The 20,156-nt window shown below is 39.9% G+C and overlaps 1 protein-coding gene across 1 annotated transcript in view; it reads left to right on the forward strand.

Moving 5' to 3' along the window:
- Positions 1 to 1,236: 1,236 nt before the first annotated feature.
- adamts3 (ADAM metallopeptidase with thrombospondin type 1 motif, 3) overlaps positions 1,237 to 20,156 on the forward strand; it is a 435,600-nt gene continuing 416,680 nt past the window's right edge. Inside the window, exons 1-3 of the mRNA XM_045695469.2 lie at positions 1,237 to 1,650; positions 2,068 to 2,089; positions 13,705 to 14,150. Of these exons, the coding sequence (XP_045551425.1) occupies positions 1,588 to 1,650; positions 2,068 to 2,089; positions 13,705 to 14,150 (531 nt within the window). The 5' untranslated portion in view covers positions 1,237 to 1,587. The remainder of the gene's footprint in view (positions 1,651 to 2,067; positions 2,090 to 13,704; positions 14,151 to 20,156) is intronic.

Below are 20,156 nucleotides of genomic sequence, written 5' to 3' on the forward strand. Positions count from 1 at the left end.
ATAATGACAAAGCAAAAACAGGTTTTGTGAAATTGTAGCAAATGTATCAAAAGTAAAAAACAGAAATACCTTAACTATGTTTTCTCCAATGCATGTAAACATTGTAAATGTAAACAAACACTGTATAGCCTCATAAACAATGGTTAAAACAATCATTTAACTATCATGGATGGTCAGTCCTTGCATCCATAGCTCTATTAATTAATCTGAGTGGTTACATTTCTCCCCGTTCATCCCTCAGCGTTTTACCAAAACAGAGGCAGGTTGTCACTTTGTTATTGTTTCAACTGTGGATTCACCTTTTAAACAGCTGCAAATGATGGAGATATCAAAGAGTCACCAACAAAAACATAAACAATAGGCCTATAGCAGCAATATGGAATACATTTTTCACATCAGTAGTGCTCAAAGCATGCCATTCCATGAGAGCAGGATTTATTTTTCAACTCGAAGAAATGATCCCAATCAGTCCTCCATTACAACAAAAGCATAAACAACAGAGTATGGTTGGCTAATATATCCATCGTTTTTAGGTTATTCTCAGGTAAAACAATTAGGCTAATCCATTCTTCCATATTTCCAAGTCCTGTTCTTGAAGCTCAAGCGATATTGAATTCATTGGAATGACTGGAAATCTGACAGACTGCTTTTTAATGTAAAGATATAACCTAATCTTATTATTATCTGTAGTAGAAAGCAATGGGTTAGAAGAATCCTACATAACCAACCCATAAAGTAATATGGAATATCCATTTCTGGCCAGCTATGTAAACTCTAACATTGATTTATCCTGCAATAGATTATATTCTTCTGGGCTCCCAAGTGGCGCAGCGGTCTAAGGCACTGCATCTCAGTGTAAGAGGTGACACTACAGTCCTTGGTTCAAATCCAGGCTGAATCACATGGCTGTGATTGGGAGTCCCATAGGGTGGTGCACAATTGGCCCAGCGTTGCCAGGGTAGGCTGTCTTTGTAAATAAGAATTTGTTCTTAACTGACTTGCCTAGTTAAATACAAATTATTCAAATACCTCTTTAGGGAAAAGTAATCAGATTATGTTACTGAGTTTGGGTAATCCAAAAGTTACGTTACTGATTACAATTTTGGATAGGTAACTAGTAACTAGCATTTAGAAAGTAACCTACCCAACCCTGTCCATGTGTTTTTTCTCTCCCTGGGAAAGAGTAAATGGATGACGTCACGGCAGGGTTGGTCTGTCGTTTATTAGGCAAACCGAAGTGCCAGGTTGCAAGAGCTCGCTTCACACAGTGCGCTGTGTCTGCCTGTAAACTTAGAGGGCTAGCTCACCCCATACGCTCAGCTAGGGATGTTTTACTAACTACTTTATAAACAGAGGACAACACAAACATTCACACAAGTGCTGTAACTCTCTCTTAACTTTAACTAAACGGTAATTAGTTTAAAAGTCACTTGCACATTCACTGAAGTTTGACTTTTGAATTAGGACGAAAGTTGTCTGTCCTTTTTTGTTTCTTTTTGCTGAAGAGCGGATTGCTTGTTAAAACTCTACTTTTGGATTGGTTGATATTTTCTTAGTCTCGAAGAGAAACTGTAAGACTCGATCGAGATGGTTGTGCTGTCACTGACGGTACTACTAGGATTTATAGGAAGTCTGACTTCAGCCGACAACGTAAGTGTCTTTCACTTTACCGTTATCTGGATACTTTGTAGGTACTTTGTGTTTGTTAACGACCTTTGAGTTACAAAGTGTTGCAAGCAGAAGTTAAAAAGTTGCCTGGAACTTCTAGCAGAACTTCTAGAAGAACTGTACGCCTCTCTAAAACATATTGAGAAGTTAGATCTAACTTCTGATATACTTTCTGTCACTGATCTAAAGTCTAGAACTTCGTGACTCCACTTGGTCAGATCACACACTGAAGCATCGAATACGAGCTTCTGATGTAAAATTGTAAGGAATTTAGATAGGTCTATAGATGTTATTTCTTACCAAAAATATTGTAGGGAAACCTAGTTGAAAGATCATGCATATTTTATAGAAAAACCTTTGATTTTGATTAAATTAAAATGTTTTTCTCTCCCTCTCCAGGCTGATGCCATAGATAAAGAAGGTAAGACTATTTGTTGTTATTTTTTTACCTTTGATTTATGAATGAACTTATTTTTAGCGTTAATATCAATTAACTTAACTAACTTATTTCTCATGGGTTTTTATTTTGTATTTTTTAGTTCTACTATTTTGATATTGAATACTGCAGTTTTGGGTAGGGCTGGCAAGACTGGTGCATGTGACAAATCAAAATTAAAACTTGAACTTAATTCATATATAACAAGCTGGTTTGTAAACAACAGCTGTAGTGTTATGATCTTCTCAACTTAATATGTTAACTAATGTCTAATCTGGGTGGAAGGGGAGGAGTGTGTCTGGTCAGCCATACACACTCACTTTCATTCCCTGGCTGAGTCGCTTTAAAGGTTTTTTTAGAAGGGGAAAACTGCTATTGCTAGAATCCTTTACATCTGCTGCCACTCTGAGGTCAGGAAGCAGTGAGCTGCAACAATGTCCTGCAGGATCCCAAATACATATCCTACTTCCCCATCCAATATCACCACAACATCCGACATCAGGATCCCCTCTAGCTCTGGTCCAGGGTGTTAGTGCGTTCCTTTACTACAAACTCTTTAGTAGAGGAACACACACTAACACCCCTGGACCAGAGCTAGATCCCCTCCACATCCTATTGCATTAGCCGTGAGCTCTGGGCCCTATTACAGTTCTATAGTGTTACAGTTCTATAGTGTTACAGTTCTATAGTGTTACAGTTCTATAGTGTTATAATGTCAGTTCTATAGTGTTATAATGTTAGTTCTATAGTGTTATAATGTCAGTTCTATAGTGTTACAGTTCTATAGTGTTATAATGTCAGTTCTATAGTGTTATAATGTCAGTTCTATAGTGTTATAATGTCAGTTCTATAGTGTTACAGTTCTATAGTGTTATAATGTCAGTTCTATAGTGTTATAATGTTAGTTCTATAGTGTTATAATGTCAGTTCTATAGTGTTACAGTTCTATAGTGTTATAATGTCAGTTCTATAGTGTTATAATGTCAGTTCTATAGTGTTACAGTTCTATAGTGTTACAGTTCTATAGTGTTATAATGTTAGTTCTATAGTGTTATAATGTCAGTTCTGTAGTGTTATAATAATAGTTCTATAGTGTTATAGTGTCAGTTCTATAGTGTTACAATGTTAGTTATTTTAGTGCTTTAGGTTAAAATGTCAGTGCTTTTACAATACTTCAAATGAATCATGTGCTAATTCTGCCTTCTCATTGCCCCGGGATCTAATGACTGTTAAGTACAGGCATGGGCCAGCTAGCCTTTTCCAAACCACACTGCTCTTATGCAGTAGATCAGACTCTCAAACTGGACTGGTTTATCTCCATCTCTTCATTCAAAGTCTCAATCATGGACACTCTTACTGATAGTTGTGGCTGCTTTGCGTGATGTATTGTTGTCTCTGCCTTCTTGCCCTTTGTGCTGTTGTCTGTGCTCGACAATTTTCATACCCTGTTTTGTGCTTCTACCATGTTGTGCTGCTGCCATGTTGTGTTGCTACCATGTTGTTGTCATGTGTTGCTGCCTTGCTATGTTGTCGTCTTAGGTCTCTCTTTATGTTGTGTTATGTTGTCTCGTCATGATGTGTGTTTTGTAATATATTTATATTTCATTTATATTTTATTTTTCATGCCTTTTGGGCAAGGAGGAGGCCGCCTAGTTAAATAAAGGTTAAATATAAAAAATCCCCCAAAATATACCACACTGTTTACTGCAGCCCAGAATTAGAGTAATGGCTTGTTCAACACTGTTCTCATATTCTAACACAATAGGAATCAGTATAAACAGTGGTGTGGTGGGCGTGACCCAAATCTGGCTTGCCTACTACTTACTCTAACTGCATACTGTGAACTTATTGTACCACGTACTATTTAGCACATACTGCTTAGTAAAAAGTATGCAGTATGCCAGAGCCACAACGTACTACTTTTGGTGCGTTCAAGACAACTGGGAACTCGGAAACAAAACGAACTCAGACTGTGAAAAATTGTGTTGTCAGAGAAGTCCGAGCTCTAGACCGGATAATGCCCGAGTTTCCTACTTGTAATTCTGAGTTGGAGGACAAATCAAAATTATTTTTCCAAGTCGAGGCACCAAAAAGTCCTAATTGAGGAAGATGTTGGTTCCTTTCAAGTTCTTGGCTCTCTCCAGAACAGCCATCTTGTCCTTGAACCTTAGAAACTTGACTACTATCGGCCTGGGCCTGTCACCTGAGCTGTTTACAGGTTTTCCTGTAACTGATGAATATTATGTCTATCTCTGATAAGCTAATCAGGAAAGGGCTAAGAATAACCCATATTAATATATGTAGCCTTAGAAATAAGGTTCATGAAATCCATAATTTGCTAACATCGGATAACATTCTGAAACTCACTTAGATGTTTAATGTTTCATTATACAGCAGTAGAAATACAAGGATATAACATCTATATAAAAGACAGGAATGCCTATGGGGGAGGTGTTGCTGTATAGGTTCACAGTCATATTCCTGCAACATTTAGATAGGATCTCATCTCAAATGTTGTTGTGTTGTGGTAGCAAGTTCACCTGCCTCATCTAAAGCCTTTTCTTTTGAGGTGCTGCTATAGGCCACCATGTGCTAACAGTCAGTATCTGGATAATGTGTGCTGCAATAGGTCACCATGTGCTAACAATCAGTATCTGGATAATGTGTGCTGCTATAGGCCACTATGTGCTAACAGACAGTATCTGGATAATGTGTGCTGCTATAGACCACCATGTGCTAACAGTCAGTATCTGGATAATGTGTGATGCTATAGGCCACCATGTGCTAACAGTCAGTATCTGGATAATGTGTGCTGCTATAGGCCACCATGTGCTAACAGTCAGTATCTGGATAATGTGTGATGCTATAGGTCACTATGTGCTAACAGTCAGTATCTGGATAATGTGTGTGTGATGTTAACAGAGAGGTCTATTTTCTGGGTGACCTGAACACTGACTGGTTAGCAACTAGCTGTCCTCTCAAAAGGAAGCTTCGAACTGTGACTAATGCCTGTAATATGACCCTGGTTATCACACAACCAACTAGTGTGGAAACCAATAGTGTTGGATCTGTGACATCAAACCTGTATTGATCATATATTCACTAATGCTGCAGAGCTTATCTGCACAGTAATATCAGTTCCCATTGGCTGTAGTGACCATAACATTGTTGCAATGACAAGGAAAGCTAAAGTTCCAAACGCTTGGGTCTAATGTAATTTATAATAGATCATACACAATGTTTTCTCAGGACTCTTTTGTTGAAGATGTAAAAAAAGTATGTTGGTTTGATGTGTATTAGGAAGTGAATCCAGATGCAGCACTGGAAGTATTTGTGAAAGGATTCATGCCAGTTGTTGACAAGCACCTGTTAAGAAACTAACTGAGAGAACTGTTAGAGACCTCTGGATTGATGATGAATTGAAAAGTTGTATGGTTCCAGGAAATGATGCCAAAGAGTTGACGAACAAGTCAGGCTGCTCAGCTGATTGGTTGACACATTTTTTTAGTCACATTTTTCAATTAACATTACCATACCAAGATAAATGACATAAAACACAATGGAATAAGACTTAGTACCTTAAATGATATCATGGGCAGAAAACCCAATTCATCTCCGTTCATTGAAGTTGATGGGTGATTTAATACAAAACCTATTCAATATGGCCAATCATTTCAATGACTATTTCACTAGTAAAGTGGAAAAACTCAGACAGGAAATGACAACAGTGAACAGTGAACCATGATATTTTTTAATAAAAGATCTAATAATGAAAGAGAAGGATTGCCGTTTTGAATTTGGTCAATTTAGTGTGAGAGGTGGAAAAATGTGTTATTTACCAATATAGATATGCCACCAGGTATAGACAACCTTGATGGGAAACTATTGAGAATGGTAGCAAACTGTATTGCCACCCCTTTTTGCTATATCTTTAACTAAAGCCTAAAGTGAGTGATAGTGTGTGAGTGATCCTTTGCTGGCTCTAACCGCCACACACCAGTTTGCTGCCTGTTCTTAGTAAACCGATGGAGAGAATTGTGTTTGAACAAATAATTTACAATGCTATTTTTCAGAGAACAAGCTAACTATTGACTTCCAGCATGTGTATATAGAGAAGGGCACTCAACTTGTACTGCACTGAACCAGATGACTGATGATTAGTTAAAATACATGGATTATAAGATGATAGCTGGAGCTGTATTTTTAGATTTCAGTGCAGCCTTTGATGTTATTGATATAAATTGTTATTGAACAAACTCACTTGTTATGGCTTTACATCGCCTGTCATCAAATCAAATCAGATTTGATTTGTCACATGCTTCGTGAACAACAGGTGTATACACACAGTGAAATGATTACTTACAGGCCCTTCCAAATAATACGGAGAGGAAAATATAAACATCGTGACAGGAGGAATAAATCCACAATGAGTAAGGAGAACTTGGCTATATACACCGGGTACCCAGTCCATGTAGAGGGGTATGAGGTAGTTGGGGTAGATATGTCCATATAGATAGAGATAAAGTGACTGGGCAACAGGATAGATAATAAACAGTACCAGCAGTGTATGTGATGAGTCAAAAGAGTTGGTGCAAAAAGGGTCAAATTTTCAGCATCCTGAGGGGGAAGTGGATTTGTCATGCCTTCTTCATGACTGTGTTGGTGTGTGTGTGGACCATGTTAATTTCTTAGTGATGTGGACATCGAGGAACTTGAAGCTCTCGACTCGTTCCACTACAGCCCCGTCAATGTGAATGGGGGCGTGCTCGGCCCTCCGTTTCCTGTAGTCCACGATCAGCTCCTTTGTATTGCTGACATTGAGGGAGAGGTTGTTGTCCTGGAACCACACTGCCAGGTCTCTGACCTCCCTATAGACTGTCTCATCCTCGTCTGTGATCAGGCCTACCACCATTGTGTCGTTGGCAAACTTAATGATGGTGTTGGAGTCGTGTACTCGTGGGTGAACAGGGAGTGCAGGAGAGTACTAAGAGTTTAGTTGACTTTACCGTACTTCATATGTTCAGAAAAGCATTGATGGTAATATATTGATTAATATATTGTTGTTGTTTATTCCAGACCAGATGTGTAGCCGACGGAGGCAGTATTGCCATGACATAGATTGACAAGGTGAATCCAGATGAAAGCGATGTTCCCTTATTGATGTAATTTGTTAAATCCACTTCAATCAGTGTAGATCAGTGGTTCCCAAATGTTTTATAGTCCCGTACCCCTTCAAACATTCAACCTCCAGCTGCGTACCCCTCTAGCACCAGGGTCAGCGCACTCTCAAATGTAGTTTTTTGCCATCATTGTAAGCCTGCCACACACACTATACAATACATTTATTAAACATTAGAATGAGTGTGAGTTTTTGTCACAACTCGGCTCGTGGGAAATGACAAAGAGCTCTTATAGGACCAGGGCACAAATAATGATATAATAATCAATAATTTTGCTCTTTATTTAACCGTCTTACATATAAAATCTTATTTGTTCATCGAAAATTGTGAATAACTCACCACAGGTTAATGAGAAGGGTGTGCTTGAAAGGATGCGCATAACTCTGCAATGTTGGGTTGTATTGGAGAGAGTCTGTCTGAAATCATTTTCCACACACATTCTGTGCCTGTATTTAGTTTTCATGCTAGGGAGGAATCCACTCTCACATAGGTACGTGGTTGCAAAGGGCATCTGTGTCTTAACAGCGCGATTTGCCAAGGCAGGATACTCTGAGCACAGCCCAATCCAGAAATCTGTCAGGGGCTTCTGATTAAATTCAATTTCAGAACCGCTTTTTGCAATTTCAATGAGTGGACTGGAGGCAGGGCATGAAAGGGCTAACGAATCCAGTTGTTTGTGTCCGTAAGCTTGAGTTCATTTGCACACAAAAAAATCATACAATGATGGAAAGACCTGTGTTGTCCTTGTTAATGCAGACAGAAAAGAACTCCAACTTCTTAGTCATAGCCTCAATTTTGTTCCGCACATTGAATATAGTTGCGGAGAGTCCCTGTAACCCTAGATTCAGATCATTCAGGTGAGAAAAAACATCACCCAGATAGGCCAGTCATGTGAGAAACTCGTCAGACAAGTGAAAATTATGGTCAGTAAAGAAAACTTTAAGCTCGTCTCTCAATAAAAAAAAACGTGTCAATACTTTGCCCCTTGATATCCAGTGCACTTCTGTATGTTGTAAAAGCGTTACATGGTCGCTGCCCATATCATTGCGTAATGCAGAAAATACACGAGAGTTCAGGGGCCTTGCTTTAATCAAATTTATTTATATAGCCCTTCTTACATCAGCTGATATCTCAAAGTGCTCTACAGAAACCCAGCCTAAAACCCCAAACAGCAAGTAATGCAGGTATAGAAGCAAGGTGGCTAGGAAAAACTCCCTAGAAAGGCCAGAACCTAGGAAGAAACCTAGAGAGGAACCAGGCTATGAGGGGTGGCCAGTCCTCTTCTGGCTGTGCCGGGTGGAGATTATAACAGAACATGGCCAAGATCTTCAAATGTTCATAAATGACTAGCATGGTCAAATAATAATAATCACAGTAGTTGTCGAGGGTGCAACAAGTCAGCACCTCAAGAGTAAACGTCAGTTGGCTTTTCATAGCCGATCATTGAGAGTATCTCTACCGCTCCTGCTGTCTCTAGAGAGTTGAAAACAGCAGGTCTGGGACAGGTAGCACGTCCGGTGAACAGGTCAGTGTTCCATAGCAGCAGGCAGAACAGTTGAAACTGGAGCAGCAGCACGGCCAGGTGGACTGGGGAAAGCAAGGAGTCATCATGCCAGGTAGTCCTGAGGCATGGTCCTAGGGCTCAGGTCCTCCGAGAGAGAGAAAGAAAGAAAGAGAGAAAGAGAGAATTAGAGAGAGCATACTTAAATTCACACAGGACACCGGATAAGACAGGAGAAATACTCCAGATATAACAGACTGACCCTAGCCCCCGACACATAAACTACTGCAGCATAAATACTGGAGGCTGAGACAGGAGGGGTCAGGAGACACTGTGGCCCCATCCGATGATACCCCGGACAGGGCCAAACAGGAAGGATTTTAACCCCACCCACTTTGCCAAAGCACAGCCCCCACACCACTAGAGGGATATCTTCAACCACCAACTTACCATCCTGAGACAAGGCCGAGTATAGCCCACAAAGATCTCCGCCACGGCACAACCCAAGGGGGGCGCCAACCCAGACAGGAAGACAATGTCAGTGACTTAACCCACTCAAGTGACGCACCCCTCCTAGGGATGGCATGGAAGAACACCAGTAAGCCAGTGACTCAGCCCCTGTAATAGGGTTAGAGGCAGAGAATCCCAGTGGATAGAGGGGAACCGGCCAGGCAGAGACAGCAAGGGCAGTTCGTTGCTCCAGAGCCTTTCCGTTCACCTTCACACTCCTGGGCCAGACTACACTCAATCATAGGACCCATTGGAGAGATGAGTCTTCAGTAAAGACTTAAAGGTTGAGACCGAGTCTGCGTCTCTCACATGGGTAGGCAGACCATTCCATAAAAATGTAGCTTTATAGGAGAAAGCCCTGCCTCCAGCTGTTTGCTTAGAAATTCTAGGGACAATTAGGAGTCCAGCGTCTTGTGACCGTAGCGTACTTGTAGGTATGTACGGCAGGACCAAATCGGAAAGATATGTAGGAGCAAGCCCATGTAATGCTTTGTAGGTTAGCAGTAAAACCTTGAAATTAGCCCTTGCCTTAACAGGAAGCCAGTGTAGGGAGGCTAGCACTGGAGTAATATGATCAAATCTTTTGGTTCTAGTCAGGATTCTATCAGCCGTATTTAGCACTAACTGAAGTTTATTTAGTGCTTTATCCGGGTAGCCGGAAAGTAGAGCATTGCAGTAGTCCAACCTAGAAGTAACAAAAGCATGGATTAATTCTTCTGCATCATTTTTGGACAGAAAGTTTCAGATTTTTGCAATGTTACGTAGATGGAAAAAAGCTGTCCTTGAAACAGTCTTGATATGTTCGTCAAAAGAGTGATCAGGGTCCAGAGTAACGCCGAGGTCACAGTTTTATTTGAGACGACTGTACAACCATCAAGATTAATTGTCAGATTCAACAGAAGATCTCTTTGTTTCTTGGGATGTAGAACAAGCATCTCTGTTTTGTCCGAGTTTAAAAGTAGAAAGTTTGCAGCCATCCACTTCCTTATGTCTGAAACACAGGCTTCTAGCGAGGGCAATTTTGGGGCTTCACCATGTTTCATTGAAATGTACAGCTGTCTGTCATCCGCATAGCAGTGAAATTTAACATTATGTTTTGAATGACATCCCCAAGAATATATAGTGAAAACAATAGTGGTCCTAAAACGGAACCTTGAGGAACACCGAAATTTACTGTTGATTTGTCAGAGGACAAACCATTCACAGAGACAAACTGATATCTTTCCGACAGCTAAGATCTAAACCAGGCCAGAACTTGTCTGTGTAGACCAATTTGGGTTTCCAATCTCTCCAAAAGAATGTGGTGATCGATGGTATCAAAAGCAGCACTAAGATCTAGGAGCACGAGGACAGATGCAGAGCCTCAGTCTGACGCCATTAAAAGGTCATTTACCACCTTCACAAGTGCAGTCTCAATGCTATGATAGGGTCTAAAACCAGACTGAAGCGTTTCGTATACATTGTTTATCTTTAGGAAGGCAGTGAGTTGCTGCGCAACAGCTTTTTCAATTTTTTTTGCGAGGAATGGAAGATTCGATATAGGCCAATAGTTTTTTATATTTTCTGGGTCAAGATTTGGCTTTTTCAAGAGAGTCTTTATTACTGCCACTTTTAGTGAGTTTGGTACACATCCGGTGGATAGAGAGCCATTTATTATGTTCAACATAGGAGGGCCAAGCACAGGAAGCAGCATTTTCAGTTGTATAGTTGGAATATAGTCCAGTATGCAGCTTGAAGGTTTAGAGGCCATGATTATTTTCATCATTGTGTCAAGAGATATAGTACTAAAACACTTTAGTGTCTCCCTTGATCCTTGGTCCTGGCAGGGTTGTGCAGAATGAGGACAACGGAGCTTTGGAGGAATACGGAGATTTAAAGAGGAGTCCGTAATTTGCTTTCTAATGATCATGTGTGGTGGCTAATTTCTGCATTAACAAATGAGGAGAGTTACAAACTTCACACACCAGTCAGAGTTTATACTTAAACTCCATCTTTAATAATTAAGAGCTTTTGAAAAGTGATTACACAAAAGTACAAAGATTTTTTTATAGCCAAGATACACCCCTCTCAACGTACATGATGAACCACAGATACATAGAATGGGTCACAAGGTTAAGTTTAGTATGAAACATATCTATAAAACATAGCAGACAGCAACTGCTGTGTCAACAGTTTTCATTGTATAGACCAGTGTCTGGTCCTCCTACTCCAAACTGGAACCGTCTCTTCCTGGTACAGTATAGAACAGAAACACCATCTCATCCAATGGCATAAATCAGTTGACAACTCTAGATACTCCCATCTCAAGTAAACCCCCTCTTGACTCCACTCCTGGACAAGCTCACTGAGGGGAGTGAGCCTCTAGGTCACACACTATCCCAAGATAAGTGCAACATCAGAGGGGACATACAATGGTCCAGACACTGCCATACACCTTCCCCCAACGCCAAAGGAGGGAGTGACTTGCACACAAACATTGTGCAGACAAGTAATTGGTTCCCCATTAATCACGCCATCCCTTCACATGGTTTAACAGATACATTCACATATGACAAGTATCTCACATAAGCATATTATGCAAATAAAACATCTTAATTATCTATGTTACCCAACTAATTCTGATTCATCCACCACACATGATCTTTTCCTCAAAGAAGTTAATGAATTTATTACTGCTGAAGTGAAAGCCATCCTCTCTTGGGGAAGGCTGCTTTATAGTTAGCTTTGCGACAGTATCAAAAATACATTTCGGATTGTTCTTATTTTCCTAGGATGATCGAGCAGCAGTGAGGGCTCTTTGATACTGCATGGTACTGTCTTTCCAAGCTAGTTGGAGAAAGTTAACCATTTGCACTGTAGTGTCCAAAACGTCTTTCAAGCCGTCAGGCATTCCCTTGGCAGCAAGAGCCTCTAGGTGGATGCTGCCGTTGGGAGCAATTGCTTGCACACGCGTTACCACTCCACTATGTCTCCCTGTCATGGCTTTTGCGCCGTCAGTACAGATACCAACATGAGCAGCAGCTAAGTTTTGCTCCATACGGACCGTTAGTGGAATTCCCGCGAGAGAGTAACGGTTAATGTGGTTGGATGTTAATTATTTGACTAGGCTACCTGTATTTGACATTGTGTTGTTATTTCTCTGAACTCTAGATGGTTTAATTTTATTTTTGGCAGTGAAACGAGGTTACTCAGGTGAGAAAATAACCTCACCCAAATGTATAGCCCCGTTGGAAAATATAAATGGACTGTTTGAAAATGTGAATCACATTTTTATTTGGCGTACCCCCTACGGCATTGCTCCAGTTTGGGAATACCTGATGTAGATGAAGGGGAAGAGACTGATTGTTTGAGACATTTGAGACATGGATTTTTGTGCCATTCAGAGGGTGAATGGGCAAGACAAAAGATTGAATTGCCTTTGAACGAGGTATGGTAGTAGGTGCCAGGTGCACTAGTTTGTGTCAAGAAGTGCAACTCTGCCGGGTATTTCACATTCAACAGTTTTTTAAATTTATTATTATTTATTAAACCTTTCTTTAACCAGGAAGGGCTCATTGAGATTTAAAATCTCTTTTTCAAGAGCGTCCTGGCCAAGATAGGCAGCACCAAGTCATTACAAAAATTACAGGCAAACAACATGAAAAACTACAAGTAATCTAGTAAAAACCATAGAATTCACAAGAGTATAACAAAATCAAAAACAGCAAATTAAAAACATTGACAGGTCAGGGAATCAGTCTCAAGATCATTCATCAGTGATTTAAAAATACCAATCGGGACAAGTTCTTCCAGTTTAAAAGTATTTTGTAAGGCGTTCCAAGACGATGGCGTAGAGTACATAAAAGCCCTTTTACCAAATTCAGTTCGGACATTTGGAACAGTTAGCAGGATAAAGTCCAGCGAACGAAGAGACTACCCACCACATTTCTGAACAATAAAAATGCCCAAATAAAAAGGTAATAAACCCAAAATGGCTTTGTAAATAAAAGTATACCAGTGACTGAGCCTATAAGTGACTAGAGAAGGCCAGCCAACCCTGGTATACAAAGTGCAGTGGTGCGTAAGGTTTTGCAGTTTAAAATAAATCTCAAAGTGCCATGGTAAAGGGTGTCAATTGATCTCAAACACTGAGCGGAAGCATTCATATATAAGTTTCCCGTATGTGTCAAGAATGGTCCACCATACAAAGGACATCCAGCCAACTTGACACAATTTTGGGAAGCATTGGAGTCAACATGGGCCAGCATCCCTGTGGAATGCTTTCGACACCTTGTAGAGTCCACGTCCTGACGAATTGAGGCTGTTCTGAGGACAAAAGGGGGTGAAACTCAATATTAGGAAGGTGTTGCTAATGTTTGGTATACTCAGTGTATATTGATTATTAATATTGTTGTTGTTGTTTATTCCAGACCAGCTGCGTAGCCGCCTGAGAGAGTATGGCCTCATCACCCCCATCAGCACCGACTCCCATGGTCACTTCCTGTCCCACCTGCTCTCTGCCAATCACAAGCAACGGGTGAAGAGGGAGGTGGCGACAGAGGGCTCGGAGCAGGCCAGTGATAGGCTGTTCTTCAACATCACGGTATTCGGCAGGGAGTTCCACCTGAGGCTCCGTCCCAACGACCGCCTGGTGTCTCCTGGGGCCATGGTGGAGTGGCACGACCAGGTCCCTGAACCAGGCAACGCCAGCAGCAGTAGTACTATCCGTGTTGGTGGAGAGAATGGGAGTGAGTCGACCAGCGGTGGAACAGAGAGGATTCTCAGGAGGAGGCTGCTGAAAACAGACTGCACCTTTATCGGTGACATCACCGACGTAAAGGGAGCCTCCGTCGCCATTAACAACTGTGATGGACTGGTAAATTCTCGTCAGCCTTTAACGCAAACAAACACACACACACACACACACACACACACACACACACACACACACACACACACACACACACACACACACACACACACACACACACACACACACACACACACACACACACACACACACACACACACACACACACACACACACACACACACTGCCCCCTCAATACTCTCAACGCTTTAGAGATGATTGGTGACCTAATCATGTGGTGGTCAGTGGTTTTAGATGGTTGGAACTCTGGTCTATAGCTGAGGCTTGAACTTATCATGTGGTTTTAGATGGTTGTAACTCAGCTGTCAGCTCTATGGCTCTGGTCTATAGCTGAGGGGTTAGGCTTCTCTATATATGGTGGTTTACAGCACATTCTGCTCCAGATATTCCTCATTCTGACAGCTGGAAGAGGCTTTGTCCTGATGTTTGTCATGGATGAGTGGTCCTCCATGACTCTCTGCTAACTTGACGTCCATCTTTCCACACGTAAACTACAGTGCCTTAGGAAAGTATTGGCTTTTTCCCCAAAAAATTTAAGTTACAGCCTTTTTCTAAAATGGATTAAGTAAAACATTTTCCTCATCAATCTACACACAACACCCCATAATGACAAAGCAAAAAAAGGTTTTTAGAAATGTTTGCTAATTTATTACAAATAAAAAACAGAAATACCTTATTTACATAAGTATTCTGACCCTTTGCTATGAGATTCGAAATTGAGCTCAGGTGCGTCCTTGAGATGTTTCTACAACTTGATTGGAGTCCACCTGTGGTAAATTCAATTGATTGGACATGATTTGGAAAGGCACACACCTGTCTATATAAGTTCCCACAGTTGGCAGTGCATGTCAGAGCAAAAACCAAGCCATGAGGTCGAAGGAATTGTCCGTAAAGCTCAGAGATAGGATTTTGTATAGGCACAGATCTGGGGGACGGTACCAAAACATTTCTGCAAGACAACGACCCTAAGCATACAGCCAAGACAACACAGGAGTGGCTTCGGGACAAGTCTCTGAATGTCTTTGAGTGGCCTAGCCAGAGCCTGGACTTGAACCCGGTCGAACAACTCTGGAGAGACCTGAAAATAGCTGTGTAGCGACGCTCCCGATCCAACCTGAAAGAGCTTGAGAGGACCTGCAGAGAAGAATGGGACAAACTTCCTAAATACGGGTGTGCCAAGCTGGTAGTGTCATACCTAAGAAGACTCAAGGCTGTAATTGCTGAGGTGGTTCAACAAAGTACTGAGTAAAGGGTCTGAATACTTATGTAAATCTGATATTTGAGTAATTTTTTATTTTTTTAACTTGCAAAAAAAAATCTAAAACCTGTTTTTGCTTTGTCATTATAAGGTATTGTGTGTAGATTGATGAGGGGGAAAAAAACGATTTAATCATTTTTGGAATAAAGCTGTAACGTAACAAAATGTGGAAAAAGTCAAGGGGACTGAATACTTTCCGAATGCACTGTATCAGCTCTATAAAAAACAGATTGGCTGGATGACTTTGGGCAGGAAGCTCTGATTGAATGAATGACTTTGGGCCAAGTAAAATCTTTTCCCTGGGTTATTTTCAGTAACCCATAGTAGTATATTTTCCCCTTGTTAGTTTCAGTAACCCATGGTACTGTGTTTTCCCTGTGTTATTTTCAGTAACCCATGGCTCTATATTTTCCCTGTTAATTTCAGAAACCCATGGCTCTATATTTTCCCTATGTTAGATTCAGTAACCTATAGTACTATATTTTCCCTGGGTTCGTTTTAGTAACCCATAGTAGTATATTTTCCCTGTGTTAGGTTCCGTAACCCATGGTAGCATATTGTCAGGCGTGTGCGTACTCGTGCTGAAGTCAGGTGCAGGAGAGCAGAGAATTGTGAACAGGCGCACACTTTATTTTGGCAGGAGAGAATATACAGACGGACGCAGCCGCGTCCAAAAACCTCCAACCAACAAGGCAAAGTGTAAAACGCGCAAAAAACAGTCACAACCATCAAATGTATACAAACAGGCTTCGTGAAATAACACAGGAGAAAACGCACGCAAGCCTAGTGCGTACAAAAACAAGTATCACACAAACAATCTTATACAAAGACATGAGGGGGAACAGAGGAATAAATACATGTAGATTGATTGGGGAATGAAAACCAGGTGTGCAGGGAACAAGACAAAACAAATGGAGAAATGAAAAATGGAGTGGCGATGGCTAGAAAGCCGGTGACGTCGACCACCGAACGCCACCCGAACAAGTCGTGACACATATTTTCCCTGTGTTAGGTTCAGTAACCCATGGTAGTCTGTCAGTAGTTAGTAGTTATCACCCTGTCAGTAGTCTGTTAGTAGTCATTACTCATCTCCATGTCAGTAGTTAGTAGTTATTACTCATCTCCATGTCAGTAGTCTGTTAGTAGTTATTACTCATCTCCATGTCAGTTGTCTGTTAGTAGTTATTACTCATCTCCATGTCAGTAGTCTGTTAGCAGTTATTACTCATCTCCATGTCAGTAGTAGTTATTACTCATCTCCATGTCAGTAGTTAGTAGATATTACTCATCTCCATGTCAGTAGTTAGTAGTTATTACTCATCTCCATGTCAGTAGTCTGTTAGTAGTTATTACTCATCTCCATGTCAGTAGTCTGTTAGTAGTTATTACTCATCTCCATGTCAGTAGTTAGTAGTTATTACTCATCTCCATGTCAGTTGTTAGTAGTTATTACTCATTTCCATGTCAGTAGTTAGTAGTTATTACTCATCTCCATGTCAGTAGTTAGTAGTTATTACTCATCTCCATGTCAGTAGTTAGTAGTTATTACTCATTTCCATGTCAGTAGTCTGTTAGTAGTTATTACTCATCTCCATGTCAGTAGTCTGTTAGTAGTTATTACTCATCTCCATGTCAGTAGTCTGTTAGTAGTTATTACTCATCTCCATGTCAGTAGTCTGTTAGTAGTTATTACTCATCTCCATGTCAGTAGTCTGTTAGTAGTTATTACTCATCTCCATGTCAGTAGTCTGTTAGTAGTTATTACTCATCTCCATGTCAGTAGTCTGTTAGTAGTTATTACTCATCTCCATGTCAGTAGTCTGTTAGTAGTTATTACTCATCTCCATGTCAGTAGTCTGTTAGTAGTTATTACTCATCTCCATGTCAGTAGTCTGTTAGTAGTTATTACTCATCTCCATGTTAGTAGTTAGTAGTTATTACTCTTCTCCATGTCAGTAGTTAGTAGATATTACTCTTCTCCATGTCAGTAGTTAGTAGATATTACTCATCTCCATGTCAGTAGTTAGTAGTTATTACTCATCTCCATGTCAGTAGTCTGTTAGTAGTTATTACTCATCTCCATGTCAGTAGTTAGTAGTTATTACTCATCTCCATGTTAGTAGTTATTACTCATCTCCATGTCAGTAGTTAGTAGTTATTACTCATCTCCATGTCAGTAGTCTGTTAGTAGTTATTACTCATCTCCATGTCAGTAGTCTGTTAGTAGTTATTACTCATCTCCATGTCAGTAGTTAGTAGTTATTACTCATCTCCATGTCAGTAGTCTGTTAGTAGTTATTACTCATCTCCATGTTAGTAGTTATTACTCATCTCCATGTCAGTAGTTAGTAGTTATTACCCATCTCCATGTCAGTAGTTAGTAGTTATTACTCTTCTCCATGTCAGTAGTTAGTAGATATTACTCATCTCCATGTCAGTAGTTAGTAGTTATTACTCATTTCCATGTCAGTAGTCTGTTAGTAGTTATTACTCATCTCCATGTCAGTAGTCTGTTAGTAGTTATTACTCATCTCCATGTCAGTAGTCTGTTAGTAGTTATTACTCATCTCCATGTCAGTAGTCTGTTAGTAGTTATTACTCATCTCCATGTCAGTAGTCTGTTAGTAGTTATTACTCATCTCCATGTCAGTAGTCTGTTAGTAGTTATTACTCATCTCCATGTCAGTAGTTAGTAGTTATTACTCATCTCCATGTCAGTTGTTAGTAGTTATTACTCATTTCCATGTCAGTAGTCTGTTAGTAGTTATTACTCGTTATTACTCATTTCCATGTCAGTAGTCTGTTAGTAGTTATTACTCATCTCCATGTCAGTAGTTAGTAGTTATTCCTCATCTCCTTGTCAGTAGTTAGTAGTTATTACCCATCTCCATGTCAGTAGTTAGTAGGTATTACTCATCTCCATGTCAGTAGTTAGTAGTTATTACTCATCTCCATGTCAGTAGTCTGTTAGTAGTTATTACTCATATCCATGTCAGTAGTCTGTTAGTAGTTATTACTCATCTCCATGTCAGTAGTCTGTTAGTAGTTATTACTCATATCCATGTCAGTAGTCTGTTAGTAGTTATTACTCATCTCCATGTCAGTAGTCTGTTAGTAGTTATTACTCATCTCCATGTCAGTAGTTAGTAGTTATTACTCATATCCATGTCAGTAGTCTGTTAGTAGTTATTACTCATCTCCATGTCAGTAGTCTGTTAGTAGTTATTACTCATCTCCATGTCAGTAGTCTGTTAGTAGTTATTACTCATCTCCATGTCAGTAGTCTCTTAGTAGTTATTACTCATCTCCATGTCAGTAGTCTGTTAGTAGTTATTACTCATCTCCATGTCAGTAGTCTGTTAGTAGTTATTACTCATCTCCATGTCAGTAGTCTGTTAGTAGTTATTACTCATCTCCATGTTAGTAGTTAGTAGTTATTACTCTTCTCCATGTCAGTAGTTAGTAGATATTACTCTTCTCCATGTCAGTAGTTAGTAGATATTACTCATCTCCATGTCAGTAGTTAGTAGTTATTACTCATCTCCATGTCAGTAGTCTGTTAGTAGTTATTACTCATCTCCATGTCAGTAGTTAGTAGTTATTACTCATCTCCATGTTAGTAGTTATTACTCATCTCCATGTCAGTAGTTAGTAGTTATTACTCATCTCCATGTCAGTAGTCTGTTAGTAGTTATTACTCATCTCCATGTCAGTAGTCTGTTAGTAGTTATTACTCATCTCCATGTCAGTAGTTAGTAGTTATTACTCATCTCCATGTCAGTAGTCTGTTAGTAGTTATTACTCATCTCCATGTTAGTAGTTATTACTCATCTCCATGTCAGTAGTTAGTAGTTATTACCCATCTCCATGTCAGTAGTTAGTAGTTATTACTCTTCTCCATGTCAGTAGTTAGTAGATATTACTCATCTCCATGTCAGTAGTTAGTAGTTATTACTCATTTCCATGTCAGTAGTCTGTTAGTAGTTATTACTCATCTCCATGTCAGTAGTCTGTTAGTAGTTATTACTCATCTCCATGTCAGTAGTCTGTTAGTAGTTATTACTCATCTCCATGTCAGTAGTCTGTTAGTAGTTATTACTCATCTCCATGTCAGTAGTCTGTTAGTAGTTATTACTCATCTCCATGTCAGTAGTCTGTTAGTAGTTATTACTCATCTCCATGTCAGTAGTCTGTTAGTAGTTATTACTCATCTCCATGTCAGTAGTTAGTAGTTATTACTCATCTCCATGTCAGTTGTTAGTAGTTATTACTCATTTCCATGTCAGTAGTCTGTTAGTAGTTATTACTCGTTATTACTCATTTCCATGTCAGTAGTCTGTTAGTAGTTATTACTCATCTCCATGTCAGTAGTTAGTAGTTATTCCTCATCTCCTTGTCAGTAGTTAGTAGTTATTACCCATCTCCATGTCAGTAGTTAGTAGGTATTACTCATCTCCATGTCAGTAGTTAGTAGTTATTACTCATCTCCATGTCAGTAGTCTGTTAGTAGTTATTACTCATATCCATGTCAGTAGTCTGTTAGTAGTTATTACTCATCTCCATGTCAGTAGTCTGTTAGTAGTTATTACTCATATCCATGTCAGTAGTCTGTTAGTAGTTATTACTCATCTCCATGTCAGTAGTCTGTTAGTAGTTATTACTCATATCCATGTCAGTAGTCTGTTAGTAGTTATTACTCATCTCCATGTCAGTAGTCTGTTAGTAGTTATTAC

Source organism: Salmo salar, chromosome 15, assembly GCF_965601325.2.
Source record: "Salmo salar chromosome 15, fSalSal1, whole genome shotgun sequence".
Lineage (NCBI taxonomy): Eukaryota > Metazoa > Chordata > Actinopteri > Salmoniformes > Salmonidae > Salmo > Salmo salar.